The sequence below is a fragment of the Monodelphis domestica genome, chromosome 6 (assembly GCF_027887165.1).
Source record: "Monodelphis domestica isolate mMonDom1 chromosome 6, mMonDom1.pri, whole genome shotgun sequence".
NCBI classification, from domain to species: Eukaryota; Metazoa; Chordata; class Mammalia; order Didelphimorphia; family Didelphidae; genus Monodelphis; species Monodelphis domestica.
Window position 1 is genome coordinate 88,197,071 of NC_077232.1, and position 23,755 is coordinate 88,220,825.

Sequence of the window (23,755 nt, forward strand, 5' to 3'; positions counted from 1 at the left end):
GAAGAGGAGTTCAGACCTGGATTCAGGCAGTTATTAGCTGTGACACTGGAGATAAGTCACTAAACCTTTGCCTGCCTCTGTTTCATCATCTGCAAAATGGGGAGAACAGCACCTACCTCCCAGTTGTTGATGTGAAGAAAAAACAACATAGTATTTTGCAAAACTTTAAATGCAATGTAAATGCTAATTGTTATTCTTCTTCTTCCCTGCTACCTTTTTTTCACACAGGAGGTACTTCATGTTGCCTTGCCCTGACATGGACTAGCTTGGCGATCTCAGGCAAGTCACTCCTCACTGAGCCCCAGAAACGGAAGCTCCCCCATGTCATCTCCCTGGACCCCCAACTTCTTCCCCCATCCCACGTTGGTCATATTCATGAAGGAAGGACACAGAAGTGGGGGGTTTGGGGGACTGGGACTGGCAGGGCGGGGGGATCAGAGCAAATGGTGGCAGTATGAGAAGAAAAAGCCACTGACAGTTCTTTGCTGGCATCATAATTTACAGTTTATTACAAAAATATACATCTTTTGCCCTCCACAAATTCACACTAGCCTTCACTATCCTGTTGGCAGGCCTGGCAGCACGGCTTCTAAGACATTCGGAGAGCTGCAGAGATAGTTGTGAAGCGCTTCACGGCTCTTGGAAATAGATAAAGAAGGTCTTTATTTCCTTTGGGTGCAGAATGAAGGTGGAGTTCCCCAGGGCTGTTCGGGAAGACCTGCGGAAACCTGCAGAGGACAGACGTGTTAGTTCTGACCCAGCTCGGATGTTCCGGCCACTCGTTCTATTGCCCCAGGCCTGGCTCTCCTCCCTACAAAGGCCCAGCTTCCCCCTCCTTCAGTCCAGACCAGAGAACAGGAGAGCTGAGAGGAGCCCGAGAACACGGACCTGGAGGGAAAGAGAACAGTGAAGGTCGCAGCCGGAAGCCACCTGTGTACGTGGGATGCCAGGCCCGGAAGGCGGCTTAGAGGAGCTGGAGGCGAGGGAACCTTCGAGCCCATCTTTCTCGGGCTATGCAGAGAGCCAAGCGGCTCCCCCAGGGGCTCCTCTCCCTTCTCGCTCTCTCACGGTGCCTCTGCACTCTCGGGATTACTCACACTGGGGGCCGTCTTCCAGATGGCACCTGGGAGCAGAGCTGTATGAATGTGGACGTCCCTTAATCCCACATCTAAAATGAGAGGTCTGGGCTTGGCGCTCTCTAAGGTCATTTCCAGCTGACAGCCGGTCAGCCGATCAATGAGCATTTATGAAGCACCTACTATGTGCCAGGCATGGGGATGGGAGAAAAAGCAACCCCTTGTCTCCGGCACTTCACATTTACTGTTGTCTGGTCCCTTCCAGCTCGTACACGCCTACGTTCCTGTTTTCAATGAAGGCCCTCGCAGGCTGCCTCTGCTACATCCTGGATGCCAGACCAAATCCTGGCGCTGAACTTGTCAGGAAGTGCCGCTCCGCGATGGACAAATTACCTTCAAAAAGGGCACCAAGGCTGGCCGCGAGAAGGATTCCACACCCCCAAGGCCATTGCCTGGTAGTTCATTCTTGGAAGCCTCAGCGTTTCTCCTCTAACTGCAAAAGGCCCCGAGACCCGATGGGAACGGGCTGCTATGAAGCAGGGCAGCGGGAAAGACACAGAAAATAAAGGCTGGGATGCCAAGAGAACGGAGGCCGCTGTGCTGAGGGGAGGGGTGGCCAGACTTCCCAAGGAGCTGCCGGGCTGGCCAGCGTGAGGCCCAGGGAACAGTCAGCAGGCCGGCTGGAAGCCCGAGGGGGCAGACAGGAAGGGGCTGAACCTCACCTTTGAGACGCTGGCCTTCACGCTGGCTTGTCTTCCACCTCCAGCGATTCAGGTCCTTCACATCCCAGGTCCCCGTGAGGGAGCGCTCCTCCACCACGGCCACCGTTCCCATACTCTGGAGCAGAGACTGTCAAGAACCAGACATCACATGGTGAATGATTGGCCACTCCTGGATGAAGCTGCTTCATTGAACAGTCTGTTTAAGACAAAATGGGCTACCCCCCATTGCCTGGCCCTTAGTGCTCTTCTGCCTTGGAACCAACACAGAGTATCGATTTAAAAAAAAGATTTTTTTAAACCCTTACCCTCCGTCTTGGAATCAACACTGTGTATTAGCTCTAAGGCAGAAGAGTAGTAAGGGCTAGGCAAGAGGGGTTAAGTGACTTGCCCAGGGCACAGAGCTGGGAAGTGGCTGAGGCCAGACTTGAACCCAGGACTTCCCATCTCTAGGCCCGGCTCTCAATCCACTGAGCTACCCAGCTGCCCTCCATAGTATTGATTTTAAGACACAAAATATGGGTTTAAAAAATAAAAGAAAACAAAAAGGGCTTCACCAAGAAAACAATAATGGCTACGACACCATAAATGGAAAGAAACAACATGGCCAAATGTCTAAAAATGAATGTTGTGAAACCCCAAAGAATCAAGTGTGGTTCCAAAGAAGAGCCTTGAGAAGATAGCCCCAAGAACTACTTGGTGGAGGCAGGAGGTTCACGGGTGTGGAACACAGCATATATTCCTATTACCTAAAAAATGTTGGTGGGTTTTGCTGACTGCTTTTTCCCTTCCTCTTTCTTATTTTTTTTATTATATAGGATGGTTCAGTGGGAGAGGGAGGAATATGGGGGAAATTTAAGCAGGGTAAAATCAGAAGACCAATAACATTCAGTGGCGAAACTATAAGTGGGTGACACATTTTAAGCACCCAGTGTTAGCCTGGGACTCCTGCTCTAGCTGAGTTAGGACTAAGTTCCGGGCGATCAGAATTACAGCCCCCAATTTACACAACCTGAGCTAGAACACAGGGCTGAAGAGCCTGCACTATACTATCTGCCTCAGTGAGTTTGGAACACCAACCTTGACCCTTATTAGCCACATGACTCTGAGCAAACCACTTGCCTGTCTGGGCCTCAATTTCTTAATCTATAAAATGCAGATAGGGGTATGTGAGGGCAGCTGGGAGAAAACCAGCTCCATCACTGAAAGGTGCTATAAAACCAAGAATGGCTCCACTTTGTGGATGAGGGAAGGTCTAGGGATGGTGAGTGAGCCGAAGCAGCACTTTGTTTCTTCCTTTCCCTGCATGAGCCCCTCCCTGCCAACAGAACCCTCTGGGGCTCCCCTGACTCTCCTGTGGAGGCAGAGAAGGGGAGCCTGGCTGAGTGGAGATGGCAGGCAAGACAGCTTCTGCACTGGGCCGGGTGAAGCCTGACCTGGGAGGAGTCACTTTCCTCGTTTGCACCTTAGTTTCCTTGGCTAGAAAGTCAGAAAGGCAGACCAGCTGATCTCTAAGGTCCCTGCCCACCTTGACCCTGGGCGACTCTAGGCTTCTCAGACCTTGGCAAAAGGCTTCGAGGTGCTGCCTTGCTGCACATCCTGCCGTGATCAGATAGGTGAGAGTAACAAATACTTCCTGTGGACGAGGGGTTAGCTGTTCGTAAACATTTCCTGTTTGGTGACTCTTACTTTACTGCCATTTCCCCTCTTTTCTCAGACACAAAAACTCAATCAACCCCTTTCCATTTGTGACTCAATCAGCCGACACATGCTGGCCCCAGACAGGTCCTCAAGGCTTCAAGTTGCTCAGTAGGTGCCAATCTGCACTGGTAGAAGGAATTTCCTTACTGGAAGTTCTCTATACTAATGAAACCAAAAGTCTGGTAAAAAAAATATCATATCCTTATTCTGGACTGTAAACTCCATCAAGACCAGAACTATTTCTTATCTAAACGTTGTCTCTTCCCAAGAACCTAATAGTATTGTGTGTCTTGTACACATTAGGTGATTAATAAATGTTTATGGAATTGAATTTGTAACATTCCTGACCTATGGCAGCAAGATCTTTGATTCAGAGAAGGAAATCTCTAGATGAGAAAATACCTCCCCAAATGCAGCTCGGTGCATTTTATGTACTTCAAAGTCTTATAAAGGTGTCATTAAGTGACTCGTCCAGGGCCCTTGAGTCAGTAGGTCAAAGCTGGAATTTGAACCTGGATCTTCCTGGCTTGGAGACCAGCTCTCTATCCCCTGGGTCACACAGCTGCAGGAATGATGAGGCACAATATACAAATAACTAGCTACATTTATAATATAGAGGGGAAATAGAAGACAACTTCAGAGGGGAAAGCACTAATGGGCGAGGGGGTTGAGGGAAGGTGCAAGAAGAGTTCTCTGAGAAACATGAAGCGGAGCAATAAGGGGATAGACTCGAAGAGGGGAACGTTCCTGGAGGAGGCAGGAGTTGGAGGGCATGAGAGAGGAGCGGCAGGGAGAGCAGGGGAGCTGAAGCAGAGTGGGTGCAGAGGAGGGAAGCACAGGTTAGGAAGGTGGGGAGAGGCTGGGGAGAAAGAGCTTTACACATGAACAGAAAGATGGTCAGAGAGTTCCCAGGAAGCCTCTTGAGTTTGCTGAGTGGGATGGGACAGGGTTGGGGCGAGGCAACCTGGTCCATTTCAGGAAAATCATGTAAGCATTTGGGACAGGGATGGACACTTGAGGCAGGGGGATCAGTAAGGAGTTGAAGGCAACAGTCTTGGTGAGAGGCCAAAGGGGTCTGAATTAGGATGATGGCCCTACGAGGGCAGGCACATGTGGGGACCAGATGCTGTGATGCAGAAACAACATCTGGCAAGGAACTGGACAAAGATGGCATCAAGGCTGTGAGCCTGGGTATTTGGGAAGATGATAGGATTTGAAACCAAGTCTTCCTGACTTTGAGTTCATAACTCTATGTGTGCCTCTACCTCTCAGGTAAGAAGTGGAAGAACTGGGACTCAAATCCAGATCCTGTGACTTAATGACCAGTAATCTCCCACTGACAAGTGGGTGGTGCAGCAGTTAGGGTGCTTATCTTCCTGAGTTCAAATCTGGCCTCAAACACTTACTACTTGTGGGACCCCAGACAAGTCACGTCCCCATTTGCCTCAGCTGGAGAAGGAAATGGCAAACCGCTCTAGGATCTCTGCCACAAAAACCCCAAACAGTGTCACACAGAAATAACTGAACAACAACTCTCCTGTTGGTTAGTAAGGGTCAGAACGGCCTAGAATCAAGCACAAGGACCAAGGCCAGTGATTTCTCCCACCCTGCCAGGAGGTATCCATGGGTTGGGCACGAATCCTGGGTCTGGGGCCAGCTGTTTACCATCCACTGTGACTGGGCAAGCCACTTTCTCTCTGTGCACTTCAGATTTCCACATCTATAAAATGAGGGAGTTGAAGAATTTTAAGGCTCTTTCCTGCCATAGAACCTAGTGAATCAGACAGAATCCTGCTGAAGAGACCTATCAGCTGCTTCCATCCTCCCTGAAATGAGTTCACCCCAGGATCTGACCATGTTCTGCAGTTTCAGAGGGAGGATCTGAACTCAGGTCTCCCTGGCTTCAAGGCTATCCCTCTGCCCACCGTGCCACGTTTCCTTGAATTGATCAGTTTTGGGGAGGCTGGGTCCCCTCGGGGGGGATGATCCTCTCCCTGCTGCTCACAGTGGGACTGCCACCGGGTGAATGGAGGAGAAGGGGCTGGATTTACCTTCAGGTTCACGGCTGCTGGCTGAGATAGGTCTGGGTCTTCTCCCACCTCGTATAAATGGCAGATCCGGAGTAAGACACGGTTGAGGTCAGGCCCGCCCTCCTTTCTGTGACCTAGATAAAAGGAACAAACCCGAGGAGCAGGTGCTCAGTCATAGCATGGCTCATTCAACCACAGGCTTTTAGCAAGGACTTTTGGGCCGGTGACCCGCTTTGTGCCAGGAAAACCAAATAAGAGGCAAAAGCACGGCTGGTCCTCAGGAAGCTTACATCCAGACCCAGAGCTCACTTCCTCTGACCCTTTCACTTTACAGATGAGACCGCTGAGGCCCAGAGCCCAAAGGACTGGATCTAAACCCAGGCCCTAGGATGTCAGAGCCAGCAAGTAGTGTTGGCGCCACCCATGCTGCCCCTGGCTCTGAGGAAGCATGGCAGGGGAGCTCTGAACAGAGTCTGCTGGCAAGAAAGGGGATCTGCAGTGACTCAATTCTTCCTTCGGGGCTGCCTCCTCCCCCAAAGGGACAATTCAGAGGCTACTTGAATGCTTATGGAGAACCCAAGCCCACAAAGACCTCTCCCCAGCCTCCCTCAGCCTTTACTGCCTCTAACAATCTGGCCCAGTAGCGCCTGGCTGCTCCCTAATCGTCCACGTGTGCTTCTACAGCCTCAACTGGGTGGTGAATATCCTGAGAATAAACAGGGCCTGCAGGATGATGGAAACAACGCAGTCCCTGGCAGCAGACAATGCCAAATGCCAGCTATGGCTTATTACATAGGTGCCCCATGGCAAATCACTCCTCCCTCTGGGGCTCACTTTCCCTATCATTTTTTTTTAATCCTAACCTTCTGTCTTAGAATCACTACTAGGTATTGGTTTTAAGGCAGAAGAGTGGTAAGGGCTAGGCAACTGGGATTAAGTGACTTGCCCCGGGTCATAAAGTTAGGAAGTGTTTGAGGACAAATTTGAACCCAGGACCTCCCATTTCTAGGCCTGGCTCTCTATCCACTGAGTCACCTAGTTGCCCTCCTTTCCCTATCTTTTAAATGGTGCTAATAAAACCTATTCTGTCCAACTCAGCTCTGAAATCTTAAAGCACTACAGAAATGTGAGCTATTATCAGAATGAATTTAATGGCATATCTTTTATATTTCAATTAACCAGTTCTGTGCTGGACACATAGCACTTAAATTCTTAGGCCTTTATGTTACAAACTTAATTTGTGTTTTCTAGTGTTGGAAGGGAATTTCTCTCCCCATTATGTTGCTTTGATTGACATCATCAATCAGTGACCTAGAGGTCATTCACCATCGAGATGTACAGGTATAGACAAACCCTCAGAGAAAGGAAGTTGAAACCAATGAGATGGAAACTGATCCCACAGGCATTGTCCCCCTGGGCGGTGCCAGGCAAATTAAGGAACTATGGTTGGTTTCTGAGATGTGATGTGGCAGAGCTAGTGGGTGGAGAAAACTGCTTAAAAGGTGAGACCAAGAAACTATTTGCTCTCTTCTGGCTGGAGCTTGGAACCTAGAGGAACTCATGTCAGTGGTGAGCTTCAATCCATCATGGCAGCCAATAGAGTAGGAAGCTAAGTAACTCTACCTCTTTCCTACCTTTCCCGCTCTCTAATATTACTACTTTGATGTAATAAAGTTATTAAGACTACTAGCAGCTTCATAATTTAATTTTAACTATTACATTAGGAAAAAAATAGTACCATCAATAGTAATATTAAAGTAACTAACATATAGCACTTTAAGGTTTACAAAACATTTACTTAGATCATATTGTTTGATTCTCATAATAATTCTGCAAGGTATATTTTTTCTTTATAATATTTTAAACATTATTATTTGTATCAAAAAATAAGCAAATCACACTTGCCTTTAAAAATAACAGCTATCATTATCCCATAGAAGTCTATGCCAATGGTTGGAGTGAGTATACACACAGACAAAGATTCCTCAAGTACTTTGGAGAATGTGGAGATCACTGCAGACTGGGGTAAAAGTCTTGGGAGGCTTTTTGGGGAAGAGGGAGTTCTTATGCTTACAAAGATTTGGAACTGGACCATGAGGATGGACTTGAAGTCAAAGCTCTTATGGGGCCTAAAAAGTTCATCAGACATCAAAGTCTTGAGAACTTGGTGGCTTTTGGGAAACTGAAGTAGGATATTAGCCAAATGAGAGCAGTCCCCCCATCCTTCCAGGAAAACCTGCCTTACCTTTCTGCAAATTCTGCAAATGCTCTGTGTGGTTAGAACTGTATCGCCATCCAGGGATGCTGAGAATCTGGAGGTGAAGATTTGGGGGAAGGGCTGGAGCATCTTTCTGCACGTATCCTGGTGATATCTGGCTATTAACTACAAGAGGAACCAAAAATAAGGTATCTTTTTTTTTAAAAAATTCCCTCCCAATTACATGTAAGAACAATTTTTAACATTTGTATTTTTTAAAAACATATTTTGAATCCCAAATTTTCTCCCTCCCATCCACTTCTCTCCCCTCCTTGAGGTAGTAAGCAATCTGATTTAGACTTTAGATGTGCAATCATGTAAAACATTTTTCCATATTAATCCTCTTATGGAAGAAAACTCTAACAAAAAATGAAGAAAGCAAGCAAGATATAATTTGCTTTGGTTTGGATTCAGACTCTATCACTTCTTTCTTTGGAGGCAGATGGCATTTTCCATCATGAGTCCTTTGGGACTATCTTGGATTATTGTACTACTGAGAATAGTTGTCATTTGTAGTTGTTCATTGTTCAATATTACTATTATTGTGCTACAATGTTCTGGTTCTGCTCACTTCGCTCTGCATCAGTTCATGTCTTTCCAAGTTTTTCTGAAATCATTCTGTTTGTCATTTCTTATACAACAATAGTATTCCATTATAATCACATACTATAAGTTAGTCATTTTCCAAATGGACACCCTTCACTTTCCAATTCTTTGCCATGACAAAAAGAGCAGCTATAAATGTTTTTGTACGTTGTTTTTTCTTTTCTTTTCTTTTTTTTAATCTCTGAGATATGGACTGAGTAGTGATATTGCTGGGTCAAGGGATATGTACAGTTTTTATAGCTTTCAATCATAGTTCTAAGTTGCTCTCCAGATTGGTTGAATCAGTTACAATCCTCCCAACCAGTGCATTATTGTATCAATTTTCCCACATCCCCTTGAACTTTTGTCATTTTTGTTTTCTGTCATATTAGTCAATCTCATAGGTATAAGGGGGGTACACATTAGGGTTGTTTTAATTTGCATTCTTCTAATTTTTAGTGACTTAGGCATTTTTATATGACTATACATAGTTTTGATTACTTCATCTGAAAACTGCCTGTTCATATCCTTTGACCATTTGTCAATTGAAAAATGTCTTGTATTCTCATGTTTGGCTCATATTTCTATGTATTTAAGAAATGAAGTCTTTATCAGAGAAACTAGTGGAGTTTTTTGTCATTATGGTTAGTGTGTATTACCTTCTGCAATACTTTTCACTGTTTATCCTACTCTTTTCATCCTGTTTATCATTCATTTGGACCTCTGTCTCCCCTAATTTGCTCTTCCTTCTATCATTCTCATTCCCCTCTCTCATCTCCTTCCCTTCCTACTTTCCTGTAGGGTAAGAGAGATTTCTATACCTAACTGAGTGTATATATTCTTCTTTCTTTGAGCCAATTCCAATGAGAGTAAGGTTTGAGTACTTCTTCTTTCCCCATTTCCCTCATCTTTCCCCCCATTGTAAGTTTTTTCAAACCTCTTTTATATGAGATAATTTATCCTACTCTACATCTCCCTTAACTGTTCTCTTAGTGCATTCCTCTTTCTCACCCTTTAATTTTATTTTTTTATATGATCCATCAAATTCAATTCATACTTTTGTCCTCTGTCTATGTATACCTCTTCTAATTGCCCCAATAATGATAGAATTCTTAGGAGTTTCAAGTATCATCTTCCCATTTAGGGATATAAGAAATTTGTCCTTACTGAATATCTTTTGATTTCTCTTTCCTACTTATTTTTTTATGCTTCTCTTGAGTCTTATATTTGAGAGTCAAATTTTCTATTCAGCTCTTATCTTTTTAATCAGGAATGCTTAGAAGTCCTCTGTTTCACTGAATATCCATTTTTTTCTCCCTGAAGGATTATACTTGGTTTTGTTGGGCAGGAAACTCTTGATTGCAATCCTAGCTCCTTTGCCTTCTGGAACATAATATTCCAAGCCCTCCAATACTTTAATGTAAAAGCTGCTAAATCTTGTGTCATCCTAATTGTGGCTCCATGATATGTGCAGTTTGGCTGTTTGCAATTTTTTTTTTCTTGGCCTGGGATTTGGCTATTTGTGAAAATGGGATACTTGTGAAAATGATCTCCCTGAAGGACAACGGCTCTCCAACCATCTCAGAGTGTCCAGTTTTAACTCTTTCCCAGGCTCTAGAACAGCCCTTTCAGTTCCATGTATGCAGCCAGTCCCTCTTTGCAAACTCCTGCATTTAGTCTCTTATGCAAAGTCATCCTTTCTTCCTTTCTTTCTCTCTCACACTATAATATTCCTAGGAGTTTTCATTTTGGGATCTTTTTTTAGGAAGTTATTATGGATTCCTTCAATTTAATTTTACCCTCTGGTTCTAGAATATTAGGTTAGTTTTACTGATAATTTCTTGAAAGATGATGTCTTAGTTTTCCTCTTCATTGTGGCTTTCAGGTAGTCCAATAGTTTTAAATTTTTCTTTTGTGTATATATTTTCCAAGTCAATTGTTTTTCCACTGAGATATTTAACATTTTCTATTTTTTTCATTCTTTTGACTTTGTTTCTTAATATCTCATGGAGCCACAATTCTACTTTTTAAGAAATTATTTTCTTCAGTAAACTTCTAGATGTCCTTTTCCATGTGGCCAATTTTTCTTTTTAAATTGTCCTTTTTGGTGGATTTTTAAGCATCCTTTACCAAGTGGCCCATTCTGTTTTTTAAGATACTATTTTCTTCAATTTTTTTGGTGCTTCCTGTACCAAGCAGTCAACTCTTTTTTTAATGATTTTCCTGAATCCCTCATTTCTTTCCTCAATTTTTTCCTACCTCTTTGATTTGAAATCTTTTGGGGCTTGAGAGAAATTCATATTTTTCTTCGAGGCTTTAGATGCAGCAGTATTGATTTTGTTTTCTTCTGTGTTTATGTTTTGGTCTTCCCTGTCAGCAAAATAACCTTCTATGTTAAGTTTCTTTTTTTTTTTGTTTGCTCACTTTTACAGTCTTATTCTCAATCTTTGATTTAAACTGTTAAAGCTGGGTTGTGTTTGAATGGTGACAGGGACACTGTCCAAAATTTCAGGTTTTTGTGTAGCTGCTTTCAGAGGTAGCTCTGGGGACCTAAAAGTTTTCAGTTCTCTTAAGGTGGTAAGATGTATGGAGAGGTGTGTTTAATACTTTCTTGGACTGTGCTCTGGTCTGTGACCACAAGTATTCTTTTCCTACTTCCTGTGTGACCAGGATTCCCTACTTCCCTGCAGCTACAAGTGGTGGTATGCTAGTAATCCTTCTCATCTTTTGACTGAGACTCAAGACTTCAACTTTTATCTGTGTAGGGTGTAAAATTGAGATTTGAACTCTGGACTCCATTCCCCAGGAGTCCTTGCTAGCTCCCAGAATGCCCTCTAATCTCACTGAATTCTCACCTGGGACGAGAACAAAATTTTATTTAAAGGGTCTTCCCCTGTAGGCGGGTCTCTTTTGGACTTGTGTTTTGGAGCAGATGTGGCTCTTCCATGATGTGAGATTAGCTTGTCTAGGCCACTCTGGCCTAGGCATGTGTTTCTTATCCTGTATTTTCTTTAATCCTTAATCTCTAATAAACCTCTAAAAAATATAATACTCCATGCAGAGAGAAAATAATTTCTACCTGCCTCAGTCCCCTAAATTTTAACTGTTACAATGGGCAATGCAACAGAGTTTTGCATCCACAGCCAGCAAAGGGATCCCTGTGATCTCCTTCTGACCAGTTTTCAACTCCCTTATCCTTTAAGGGTAGGCTACTAAATATTTTGAAAATGGATCTCTACTTACCAGATAATTGTCCAAATATAACAACTGGTCTATGCTCCAAAGCCATTCTACTCATCTGATACAGAGCAGTAATGACAGATTTGGGTCCTAGGAGGAGCCAGAAAGTTGGTCGAACCACTGATGTATCATTCAAAGTGAGGTTGTAATTGAGGTCCCACTTAAAGTTGTTCCAGAGTCTCCTATGTAGCATCACCTGTTAAAAAATGTCATCAGGATAGTCACTTCTTTCATCATTCTTCTTAAGGAACACCCAAGGAAAAAGACCTTTCTTCCTTTTACCTCTATCTGCCCATTTCCTTGACTAGAGACACCATGTGATCTTTCAGACAGCAAGACAAGTCTGGTTTTGTTATCCTCAATGAAAGCAGTTTGTACCATAGGATAGTAGTTCTGTAAACATAAAAGACCAAAAAATGAATTGAATGACTTTGAGCAAAATGTAGCAATATCAATAAAAGGAAGTCATATAGATGTCTGACAACCACTATTATCCCCAAAGTGGCACAAATCCAGAGGTAAATTGTTGAAAAGCTCTTAATGAGCTGTTACAAAGCTCATGTATTTTCATCTAGGGAAACTGTCCTTAGGCCTTCATTTAAAGTCCACTTACTCGTATAAAATTTTAACAAGTCTGGGCATGTAGTTAGAATCAAAATTAGAAAGAGGACCAGGGAACTCTACAAGATGTAACACCAACAGCAACGTTCAATGAGCCAACAAGTGATAGTAGAAAGAGAAGAATAAGATAAGCCTAGCATCTTGGGCCATTTAGTATCAGGATATATAGCCCTTATGTACAAATTTTGTCACATCATTCTTCTTCTCAAAAACATCTTCAGTGGCTCCCTATTCACTCCAGGATAAATCACTCTTTAGCTAGATTTCCAAGGCCCTCCATAATCTGGCACCAGGTTACCTTTCCAGCTTTATATCATCTACGTGCCACCAAATCTGTACTCTCCTCCAGCTGAACACAAGCTTGAGCTTGCACTGGTCTCTATACTTGGAATGTCTTTCTTGTCTGTCTTTGCCAGTTGTCTTCAAAGGCCAATCTCAATGCTACTTCCTCTATGAAATGGTTCTGATGACATGGGCCACCAACACCCTTCCCCTTCAGACTCCATATATGTTTGTTTTGCACGTTGCTAATACATATAATATGTTCTTGAACAATGCAGTTATCTTGGTATATGTCATCTGATCATTAGACTGTGATGCACCAGGACAAAGGCTCTAGAGATCATTTAAACTTTTAATCTGACTCCTCTAGACTCTGGAACTGTCTTCTGCATACAACAAATGGCCTGTAACTGTTGAACGAATGAAAATCCTGAGACGTATCAACAGACCTTAGGGCCACCACTGTCTTTTAGCCTAGTGTAATATCTGAGGCTATAATTATGCTAAGCCATTAAAGAAAGAATATATTCTGTTCAAATCAGCTTAAGGTGGCAAACTGAACAATAAACTGATCCAATTTTCTGGAAAACAATCTGGTATTATGTGAGAAAAGTCATAAAACTGCATATCCTCTGACTTAAGGACCTAAGTATTAGGTACATACCTCAAGAAGGCATGTACCTCAAGGACACATATGTATGTGTACAGAGATAAATATTATGCATGAGTACATATATTTTAAGGTTTATTATATAATGGTTATTTTTAGAGAATTTAATTTTAGAGAATTTAAGAGAAACACTTTTTGTAGCAGAAAAATTAGGGGATTGTTGAACAAATCATGGCATATGAATACAGTGGAATATAAGTCAGCCATGAAAAACACAATTATAAGGAATTCAGAGAAACATGAGAATATTTGGAAGAACAGATGCACATGTATGCAGAATAAGAAAAACAACATGGAGAAAGATTATAATTTTATAAACAAAAATAACACCAAAAAGCAGCTGAATTCATATAATGGTCAATCTTGGTCCCAGAGAATCAATCAGTGATGCTGTCAGTCATCAATTCTCTGGAGAGATGGGAGATACTGAGTAGGGTATACATTATCAGATATGGTCACTATGTTCACTACATCTATTGATTCTACTGAACGTTTTTCTTTTCTGTTACAGGGGAGAATTCAGCTGTGGCTGGGATCTAGAAATGTCTGCAGTGTAAAATCAAAATACATTCATAAAATTTTGCTTTTTTAAAAAAGAAGGCAGAGGGGGCAGTTGGGTGGCTCAGTGGATTGAGAGGCAGGTCCTGGGTTCAAATTTGGCCTTAGATACTTCTTAGCTGTGTGACCCTGGGCAAGTCACTTAACCCCCATTGCCTAGCTTTTACCATAATTCTGCCTTGGAACATAGTATTGATTCTAAAATGGAAGGTAAGAGTTTAAAATAAAAAGAAGGGAGATATATGTACAATGCAATTTGGAATTTTTCATGTAAAATGAATATATTAAATGTGGTCAATGCAGTTATTACCAAAAGTGATTTTGGAGGAGTGAGACTTCAAGTTTCAGCTGAGATTCCCCCTTCTGCAAGAAGCCTTTCCCAACCCCCTTAAGGCTCCTAGAATGTTAGCTCCACCTTTTCCTGTCTGTACATAGCTTTTTATGTGTTGTCTCCTCCATTAGACTGTGAGCTTCTTGGAGGCTGGGACTATCCTTGGCTTTTCCTTTTATCCCCAGGGCTTAGCACAGTGCCTGGCCTCCTCAATACTTGTTGGATGAATGTTAACTGATCGATGCTTGGGCATGCCTTCCCATTCTCCTCTGAATACCAGGATGAAAGAGGTCCATATCACAAAAAAAGGTCAAAGCACTGACTGTTTTGCTCAACTCTACTTCTTATGGGGAGGGAAAGGGCTAGGAGGGGAGTAAAGGGAGGTCTTTGGGAAGCTATAGTAATATGATAAAATTAAAATAAAATACTATCTTCACACTAAGACAATGAAGGCCTGGTGCTTAGAGCTGTGAGCTTAGTCATGGTCACTAGGGTCAGCTGAATGAGCAGCAGAATGGGACTTGAGAACTCTCGAGGTCCCTGACTTTCAGGAGTCTCAGTAATGCTTACCCGAGCCACGGTGTTATTTGTATAGGATTTGTAAGTCCTTCTCTGTATCTGATAGCCATTATTGTCTGTATAAAGGAATTGGAGACTGTTTAAATCCGTGCTGGTTCTCAGGACTGCCTCCCGGTTCAGCTCCAAGGGGCCCACCCTGTACTCTTGTTCTATCCTGTGACAGAGCAGTTTCCCATCGTAACCCTCGGGGATGTTGTAGATCCGAGAATAGGCGACATAGGTGTAATCCTTTACAGTGAAATTCCTATTAAAAAAAAAAAAACAGGTATTGTGGGATGAATAAATGAAAAACAAGCAAAAAGAATGAGGTTGGGGATTGTGGGGAATTATCAGGATTCTCTATGTGGAAATGAGTTTTCTGGTTCTTTTTGTGGTGAAATGTAGGAACAGAGTAAATTAGACTCCTCACTTTCTCCTGAACTGCCCTGGTGATCTGCCTTTTACTCCATCCATTGCCTGGCCTTGTGATGTTCTTAAAATCCTCATCTGTTTCCAATTCCAAAGGTGTTTTTTTCTATTTCTACCACTTGGAGCTGCCACTTCAAGGAATCTTATGGTGCAGGACAATTTTCCTTGTTCATCTTAGTCCATCCTTTGATTATCCTAGTTCATCTAAGTCAGTTAACATGGACTTGTTTGGCCTAAATATTTGTGATTCTTAGCCCTGGTTGACTTCAGTAGGGTAGGTTAGAAGTCATATATACTCCTTATACTAAAGTAAAAATGCCTGGCTGTTGAGATCACAGGATCCGACCCAGAGTGCTAGTCAAGATGGTCACCAAATATAGAGCCATTTAGACAGTGCTCGTTGAATAAATGTTTGCTGAATTGCTTTTTTGTTACAATAGCTTTACATATACACATTGATCATTCTGTTATCCCTAACAGTTTCAAAGTGCATGTATCTTTGTTTCTCCCCCAGGGCCTAGCATAGTGCTAAGCCCCTAGCAGGTGACTACTAAATATTTGTTAAACTCGACTGACTTATGATTCCCATTTACAGAAGAGGGAAACTGACTCAGAGAGAGGAGATGACTTGTCCAAAGGTCCCATGGCCAGAGGGTGGTAGACCTGGGACCTGAGCCTCTTCCCTGATTCCAAGTCCAATGGTTTCCCTGCCGAAAAGTCTCAAGGTGTCATGGACAGAGGCCTAAACTTGAACAGTTAGGAAGAACTGAATTCAAAACCTACTTTGAACATTTATTAGCTGTGTGACTTTGGATAAGTCACTTCATCACTCAATCTATAAGCCTCTATTAAGTGCTGGGCACGTGGGAGACTCTGTTCTTCACTATTTTCTGCCTCATTTATCAAACAGGATGAGTAAGAGCAGCTACCTCTCAGAGTTGTTGTGAGGCTTGAATGAAATAATTGTGTCAAACCTTTCCAAATCTTAAGAGTGATATACACATGTAAACTATCATTAAGACTGCCTTGCAATGAACACGTTCTGTCAAACAATACAATCATACCCTGCATGCTTTTGTACTTGTCTCTCTTACAAAACAGTCTTTTCACAGAGCTGAGGTAGAGAGGTGATTCCAGTGTAACGGGGGGGCCTGGCCATGGAGGCCCAAGGGCGCACTGCGTGCCCGGCTCCCCGCTGTACCCCAAGGAAAGGTCCCCCAGATTGGGCAAAATGCCTGCGAAGTTTCCCCACATTGTCTACCTCTCGCCGTTTCCATAGTTTCACTGTTTCCCGGCTGTAGCTTTCTCTGTGTGTTCCATGCACAACCACAGAACACTGAGTCTGGTCACAGTCACACACCTAGAATCTGTCGGGGGAAAGGCTCTTTGAGTGCAGGGGCTACGGCTCATTATGCCTTTCTAGCTTTGGGGCCGAGCACAATTTCTTATACACACTAGGCACTTATTAAATGTTTACTGAATTGTGTGGACTTGGAATGAGGAGATGAGGCTTGAGTTTTTTCTCCACTATTCATTGGCTATGTGACCAAAGGTTACTTAGTGATTTTGAGTCTCAGTTTCCTTCACTGTAAAATTGGTATGATTGGGTTTATACCACCTTTCCCTAGTATTTTATCAATGATAAAGGCAATCATAGGATTAACTTAGATATCATCTAGTTTAACCTACTCACTTAAGAAGAGGAAACTGAAGTCTATAAAGGAAAACTATTTGCCTAAGATCAAACACGGAATCACTGGGATCTGAGTTATTGTCATACCTTTTCCCCGTATTAGCCCTACCTACCTCACTGAGTGTTGGTGGGGGGGGGGGGTCAAATATGTTCATGTCCAGTAAGTTCTTTGGAACTCCAAGAGCTTTACGAACATGAGCTGTTGCCATGCCAATTGTAACTCTCACTTCTAGAGCACTTTGACATTTTTAAAACCTTCTCATTTACAGATGGAGACATTGAGGCCCTAGGAAGTTAAGTGACTTATTCGTGGTCATTTGGCCAATAAGGTCCTGAGATAGGCCTGGAAGGCTCTGTATTTGATCTACGAGGCCCTATGGCCTCCTAGCAAATCCTTATTTAAACAAAGTGGTCTCTGATTTCAGTTTCATAAGTATTATAGAAAAGAGACTGTTTGACTACCCAGACACAAAGGCTAAGCTATACCCTTGGCTTTAGCGTGTTCGGGAGCCTGAGGAAATCAGCCTTTTATATTGGGAAGGCTGCTCACAAGCAGGCAGTTAAAACAGTCAATCTGCAGCCTGACACCATACCTGTAAAAATATTGCCGGATCTCCGTCACTAGTTTTCCAGTCACAATCTCCAACCTCACCACGTCTGAGGCTAGAACGGCTGATCCATTGGGGGTAAACAAATAGTTGTCTGAAATCGGTCCGTGCTCCAAATCAGCATTGACTTTATATTCCAGGAACTGCTGGGTGACCTGTACAGTCTCGTTACTCTCCCTGTAAAGACACAAGGGAAGAAATGAGCCCTGCTCATTCATTATTTTCAGATGTCTAGCCACCTGGTGGTGTGCAAACACTACTGGCTCTGGAGTCAGAAGCTCTGGGTTGGAGACATACTACAATCAGCAAACACTTATTAAGTGGTGACTTTGTGCAGTGCTGGGTGCTGGACATATAAAGATGAAAATGAAGTGATGTCTGCCCTCAGGGGGCTTACGTTCTACTGAGGGAAACAAAACAGGAAAAAGGAAGTCTATGTAAAGGAATTTTTAGGGAGAGGCATGGGTTGGGGAGGTCATGAAGCACAAGAATATTGCAAGAAATGGTACCGGGGCTTTGAAGACAGGCAGGATTCTCAGAGGCATTTCAGCCCTGAAAATGTGTGGAAAGTCATTTGTGAGGAAGAGCAAAAAAGTCACCCATCAAAATAGTTATTCAATAAACAGAAGCAGGCAGCCCAGCATAGGGCAGGGCACCCTGGAATTCTAGTTTGAAGGTTTGGGGGGGTCATTCTTCATCACTTCTTTTGCAATGAGACGTTAAGTAAAATAAATGGGAATCAGCCCCCTCGTGTGTAAAATGGGGATAATACTTGCCCTGCCAAGGGTCTGGCTGGGCCAGGGCCAAGCTCTGGACACAGAGGCAGGCCAGTTTTAATCACAAATTCATCATGTAGATCTGTAAGATCTGTAAGATGGCAGAATTGGAAGAGATCTAGGTATGTGAGAGCTGGAGCGAGGAATTGCAGAACATAGTGTTCAGAAATTTAGAGGATTTTTGTGCTCATTTGAACCCTACAACAAGTCCAGGGGAAGAAGCTCAGAAACTGGGTGTCTGAGAAGAAGTGATTCTCTCACTGCTGCCCAGGTAGTGAGCTAGAATCAATCAAGATTTTAACTCAGGTCTTCCTGATCCAAGTCTGACACTATTCATTGCACCATGATGCCTCTCTTGGAACCTAGAACCTAGAATGTTAGAGCTTACAAACTGACTCATTTTATTGATGAGAAAACTAAGACCTACAGAGGTTGTGACTTGTCTTAAGTCACACACGTGGTTGATGACAGTTGGGAAAAGAACCCAATTCTCCAGACTCTGATTCTGTCTCCAATTCAACTTAATTAGTGGTAGTCTCTCGGTGACCGAGAATGACTATTGTCTTTGTGCATTGTCATCTATTGATGTACCCTCATGTGGCTTTGGAGTCCAAAGGCTGAGGCGCAGAGTTTGTGGCACATGGGGCCTGGGACGCCAGTTGTTATGGGAGGTGAGGGTGTGGCCTGGTGTTGGTGTTCACGCGCAGCGGCGAGACGTCGACGTCGCTCATCTTCAAAGGTGGTGGCCACATGGTGAATGTGGGTTCGCTGCTTCTGTCAGAGGCAGCGAGTTCTAGTGGCTTTGGTGTCATGCCAGCCCACTTCAAGTTGGACTTTAGCTGATCCTTGAATCTTCTCTTTGGTCGGCCTTGTTTCCTGAGTCCAGCTGACAGTTCACCATAGAATACCTGTCTTGGTATTCACTGTGGGTCCATGTGGATGACGTGTCCAGACCATCGTAGCTGGGTTCTGAGGACCAGGACTTCGATGCTGGTGGAGTTGGCTCTGTCGAGGACTTCCTGGTTGGTGATTCGGTCCTGCCATTGGATCCTCATGATTGACCGGAGGGAGTGTTGGTAGAATTGCTCCAATATACACTTATTAAGTGCCTACTGTATGCAATGCCCTGGGAATACACTCTACCACATGGTGACGATACAGGACACCAAAAGGAGGCTGAGCCACAGTAGGGGCTTAATTAACCACAGTTTACAGTAAGCCCCAAGCCCCAGGGTCTTCTTGTTCACATCTTGCTCCAGAATGAAGAGATGTGAAATGTCTAACTCGGAAGTTGGATGACTTTCTGAGCTCAGCAAAAACAGATGACTGTGTTGATGTGAAATGATGGAGACTATGCTGGTGTCTAACAACATGATGGTAAATGAGATTGTTCTTATGTTGTTTGTACCAGCAGATGCTACAAGTCTTCTCAGAAAGCTTGAAGCTGCTCCTTAGCCCTAGGCTGCTGCATATCCATTAGCCAATGGAACTAAGGAAGCTGTTTGCAGAAAGGCCTGGGCCCTGCCTTCAGGAAGAACAGTTCAATGCCTTGAGCTCTACTTAGCACCTCTATTCCTCAAATCCTTGAGGGTCAAAGCAGACTAGAGCTCACATCCTAATAATAACAGCTCAAGTATTTGAAGCTTTATAAATAGGTCTCTAAGAAAGCCTAGACTCCTTTTTCTTGCCCAGGACAGAAGGGCAGAGACTGGTCCCACTCTGATTCACACTGGACCTTTGCAAAGTCTTTGGACTTTGGCCAGACTGCCTCTCCCTCCTTAGGCAACTTGGTGACTCCCTGCTCCACTGCTTTCCTGGGAGCTCGCCATTAATGCTGACCTTAGTGAGGATGCCATTCAGCTTAGCTCTCTGCAGCTCAGAACACTTGATCTCAAGAGATCTACCAGCTTTCACCTTCCCAGTAGCAGAACTATATGTATATGACACCCTGCTCAGGTATAAAGGGCTTTTAACATCATAGACTCATGAGTTAGGGAGAATAAATGTATTGTTGTCCCATTCTTACTGAGGAAGAAACAGGCTCAGAGAGGTTGAGTAAATTACTTGTACGTGGTCTGCTATGAAGTGCTGTAGTTAGACTGCCCAAAGGGCTCTAAAGCTGTGCATACTTTTTGATCCAATAATACCACCACTAGTCTGTATCCCTGAGAGATTTAAAAAAGGGGGAAAAGACCTATTTGTACAAAAATATTTACTGCAGTTCTTTTTAGGATAGCAAAGAACTGGAAATTGAGCAGTTGTCCATCAATTGGGGAATGGCTGAACAAGTTGATGGAATAACATGGTGTTATAAGAAATGATGAGCAGGAAGATTCCAGGAAAACCTGAAGAGACTTACATGGACTGATGCAAAGTGAAGCGAGCAGAACCAAAAGAACATTGTCAAAAAACATTGCAGTCACAGTGTACAAACAAGTGCGAATGACCTAGTTATTCTCAGCAATGCAGTGATACAAGAAAATCCCAGAGCCTCATGATGAAAAATGCCATCTGCCCTCAAAGGAAGAACTGATGGAGTCTGAATGCAGACCAAAACATACTATATCTCACTATCTTCTTTTTTTAAATTTGAGTTCTCTTCAACAAAATGACTAATATGGAAAAATGCTTTACATGATTGCACATGTAAAATCTATATCAGATTGCTTACCATCTGGGCAAGGAGGAAGAGAAGGGAGTGAGGGAGGGAAGAAAAGTATTTGGAAATCAAAAAATTTTTTAAATGAATGTTAAAAAATGTTTTCCATGTAATTGGACAAAAGGAAATGGTGGAATTAGAGCATCAATCCAGGTCTCCTAATTATCAGGCCAAGGTTTTGTTTTTGTTTTTTTAGCAATATCCCATGTCTTTTTAAATATTTTTAGTTATGAATGAATGACCTTAAGATACTGAATCAGTAAATTTGTCTTTATTGTATTTTAAGGTCAGAGCAGAGGATGCAGAAATTAAAATGTAATTGGGAAATATTTAACAAAATAAATGAAAATGTAGTACAACATTGGTAATGTTAACTTGTAGTTTTTTATATACATGGCCTGCAGGGATATGTATTGAGTGCATGTGCATGTGCATGTGCACACACACACACACACACACAGAACCTAGACTGGCCTGAGTTAGGTATGACCCAGAGTACCAGTCAGCCTCCCTTTTTTCTCACTCCCCTCACAGTTCCTACTTTGCCAACACCTACTTTGCCAACTTTTCAGGTTCTTCACAATAAGCACTCTCTTCATACCTCCTGGTCTGACTGTATGTTTCAGTGGGAAAGGCACTAAACACAGTCAGGAGATTCTTGGACTGAAATTCCAGCCCTGGATCTGGACAGTTCTATGAATCATAAAATCTCTTAGACTCTACCTTAGAAGGTTAAGGTTAAGGCTATTCCCCATTTAAACAATGGAAGTACTTGGTCAGGAATGTATTGAGAACTTAACCTTACTCCACCCATATTTAGGCATACCTTAAGGGGAAGATAAAGTTGTAAAATTCCTTACTGTACAATGAAAAATACTTAATCCATACTTATAGTAAGGCAAAAGCCCTTAAGCTAAGTCTATTTTTAGATCTAATAAAAAAGGGTGGTGCTAAGTATCTATAAAGGTCAAATTAATCACTAAAAGGTCAGGCAACTTTGCAAGGGTCAAGCTTAGCAAAGAGGTGTGAAGTACTCAGAAGATATATTCTACCTAGAGAAGGTGAGAACTAAAAACTAAGAATGGGCAGTCCTAGGAAAAAGCATCTACTCAGGTGTGAATTAAGAATGGTCAGTCCTGTGAAAACGTCTACTGTGAATGGTAGATGTGAAAACTTAGGGGAGATGACATAGGAGAAAATTCTTTTGAAAAGGAGGTCAGTAGGCCTCTGAACGGAGTTCAGCTTGCCAAAGCTGAATTGGAGGTCAGCTCAGGAGCTGAGAGCTGGGCTGTCTCTTGGTGGCTGAACTTAGTTCAGCTTCCTGAGCTGAACTGGAGGGTCTCTCTGAACACTAGAGTTTTGCTTGGAAGGATCTTGTGGTGAGTGATTAAAGACTGACTTAGTTTTCTCTCTTAAGGAGAAAGGCCTAGGCCATTGGCCTAGGCCCAAGCCCTTTCCCTATTATTTCCTCTTACTCTGTCTCTCTCTCTTTCTTTAATTCCTTAATTTGTATTAGTTAAAATCTCCATAAAAACCCAGCTGACTCAGGTATTTTATATTTGGGAATTTTTTCCCATGGCAACCACTTTATTTTTGATATAAAATCAAGACACTAAAAATTATCTTTACAGTTTTGGCAATTCACAGTCATGAAACCATATTTTTGCGGTCACAGTTTATGGCAACCACTCTTTTGTCTGTAACAGGTTATGGCAACAACTCTTTTGTCTGTAACAGGTTATGGTAACAACTCTTTTGTCTGTAACAGGTTATGGCAACAACTCTTTTGTCTGTAACAGTTTATGGCAACCATTCTTTTGTCTGTAACAGTTCTCATCATTTCTCATGTACAAAATGCACATGGGATTTGTTGTGAGGACAGAACTCTGTAAACCTTAAAGCATGATAGAAACATCATTCTCTTATCACTTGTCTTAGGGGTCTTTCTAGTCTTTTATCTACTGATAGAGTAGTTTCCTCTCACCACTGATTACATTCATGGGAAGGGGTAGAAGATTAGGGCTTGGGAACTTTTTTAGTTAATATTGTTAGTATTCATAATCATCTTCTGACATATTTAGGTGACTGAATACAAAACACCTCAGTATGGCACAGTATAAAGAATTTAGATTAGAGTGGAATTAGATGCCTGGTATCTGGTCTCAGCTCTTCTATTGTATAAAGATGAATAATTCTGGGCAAGACATTCCTTCCCTGGAGCCTCAGTAATCTCCCCTTCCAAGTAGGAGGGTTGGTCTAAAACTGGAGTGTCTAATGTAAATTAGGCCATTGAATTGTGCATAAGGATCCCTGTGGGCTGCCTACTTCCTTAGAAAACCACATATTAATATTATCTGCACTTTATTTTATTTTGATAAATATTTCCAAATACAATCTGGCTTGAGCTACAATCAGGAATATCCTATAGCTCATGTGTTTGACTCTTCTAATCTAGAAGAATCCCTCTCAGCCCATACTATATATAAATATAAAGTAGTCTCTCGGTGATTAAGAATGACTATTGTCTTTGTGCAGTTTCATCTACGGTGTACCCTCATGTGGCTTTGGAGTCCAAAGGCTGAGGCACAGAGTTTGTGGCACATGGGGCCTGGGACGCCAGTTGTTACGGGAGGTGCGGTTGTGGCCTGGTGTGGCGTTCACGCGCAGCGGCAAGATGTCAACGTCGCTCATCTTCAAAGGTGGAGGCGGCCTGGTGAATGTGGGTTCACCAGCTGCTTCTGTCAGAGGCAGCGAGTTCTAGTTGCTTTGGTGTCATGCCAGCCCACTTCAAGTTGGACTTTGGCTGATCCTTGAATCTTTTCTTTGGTCGGCCTTGTTTCCTGAGTCCAGCTGACAGTTCACCATAGAATACCTGTCTTGGTATTCGCTGTGGGTCCATGCAGATGACGTGTCCAGACCATCGTAGCTGGGTTCTGAGGACCAGGACTTCGATGCTGGTGGA

General features: G+C 42.9%; 1 protein-coding gene across 2 annotated transcripts in view; it reads right to left on the reverse strand.

Moving 5' to 3' along the window:
• Window positions 1–481: 481 nt before the first annotated feature.
• Window positions 482–23,755, reverse strand: part of MAN2B2 (mannosidase alpha class 2B member 2) — an 86,399-nt gene continuing 63,125 nt past the window's right edge. For both annotated transcript variants that reach the window (XM_007496762.3, XM_056802404.1), the window contains 8 exons: window positions 17,344–17,535; window positions 14,641–14,893; window positions 11,891–12,001; window positions 11,612–11,804; window positions 7,772–7,909; window positions 5,548–5,660; window positions 1,799–1,925; window positions 482–728 (listed from right to left, as the gene is read on the reverse strand). In XM_007496762.3, the coding sequence (XP_007496824.1) occupies window positions 631–728; window positions 1,799–1,925; window positions 5,548–5,660; window positions 7,772–7,909; window positions 11,612–11,804; window positions 11,891–12,001; window positions 14,641–14,893; window positions 17,344–17,535 (1,225 nt within the window). In that variant the 3' untranslated portion in view covers window positions 482–630. The remainder of the gene's footprint in view (window positions 729–1,798; window positions 1,926–5,547; window positions 5,661–7,771; window positions 7,910–11,611; window positions 11,805–11,890; window positions 12,002–14,640; window positions 14,894–17,343; window positions 17,536–23,755) is intronic.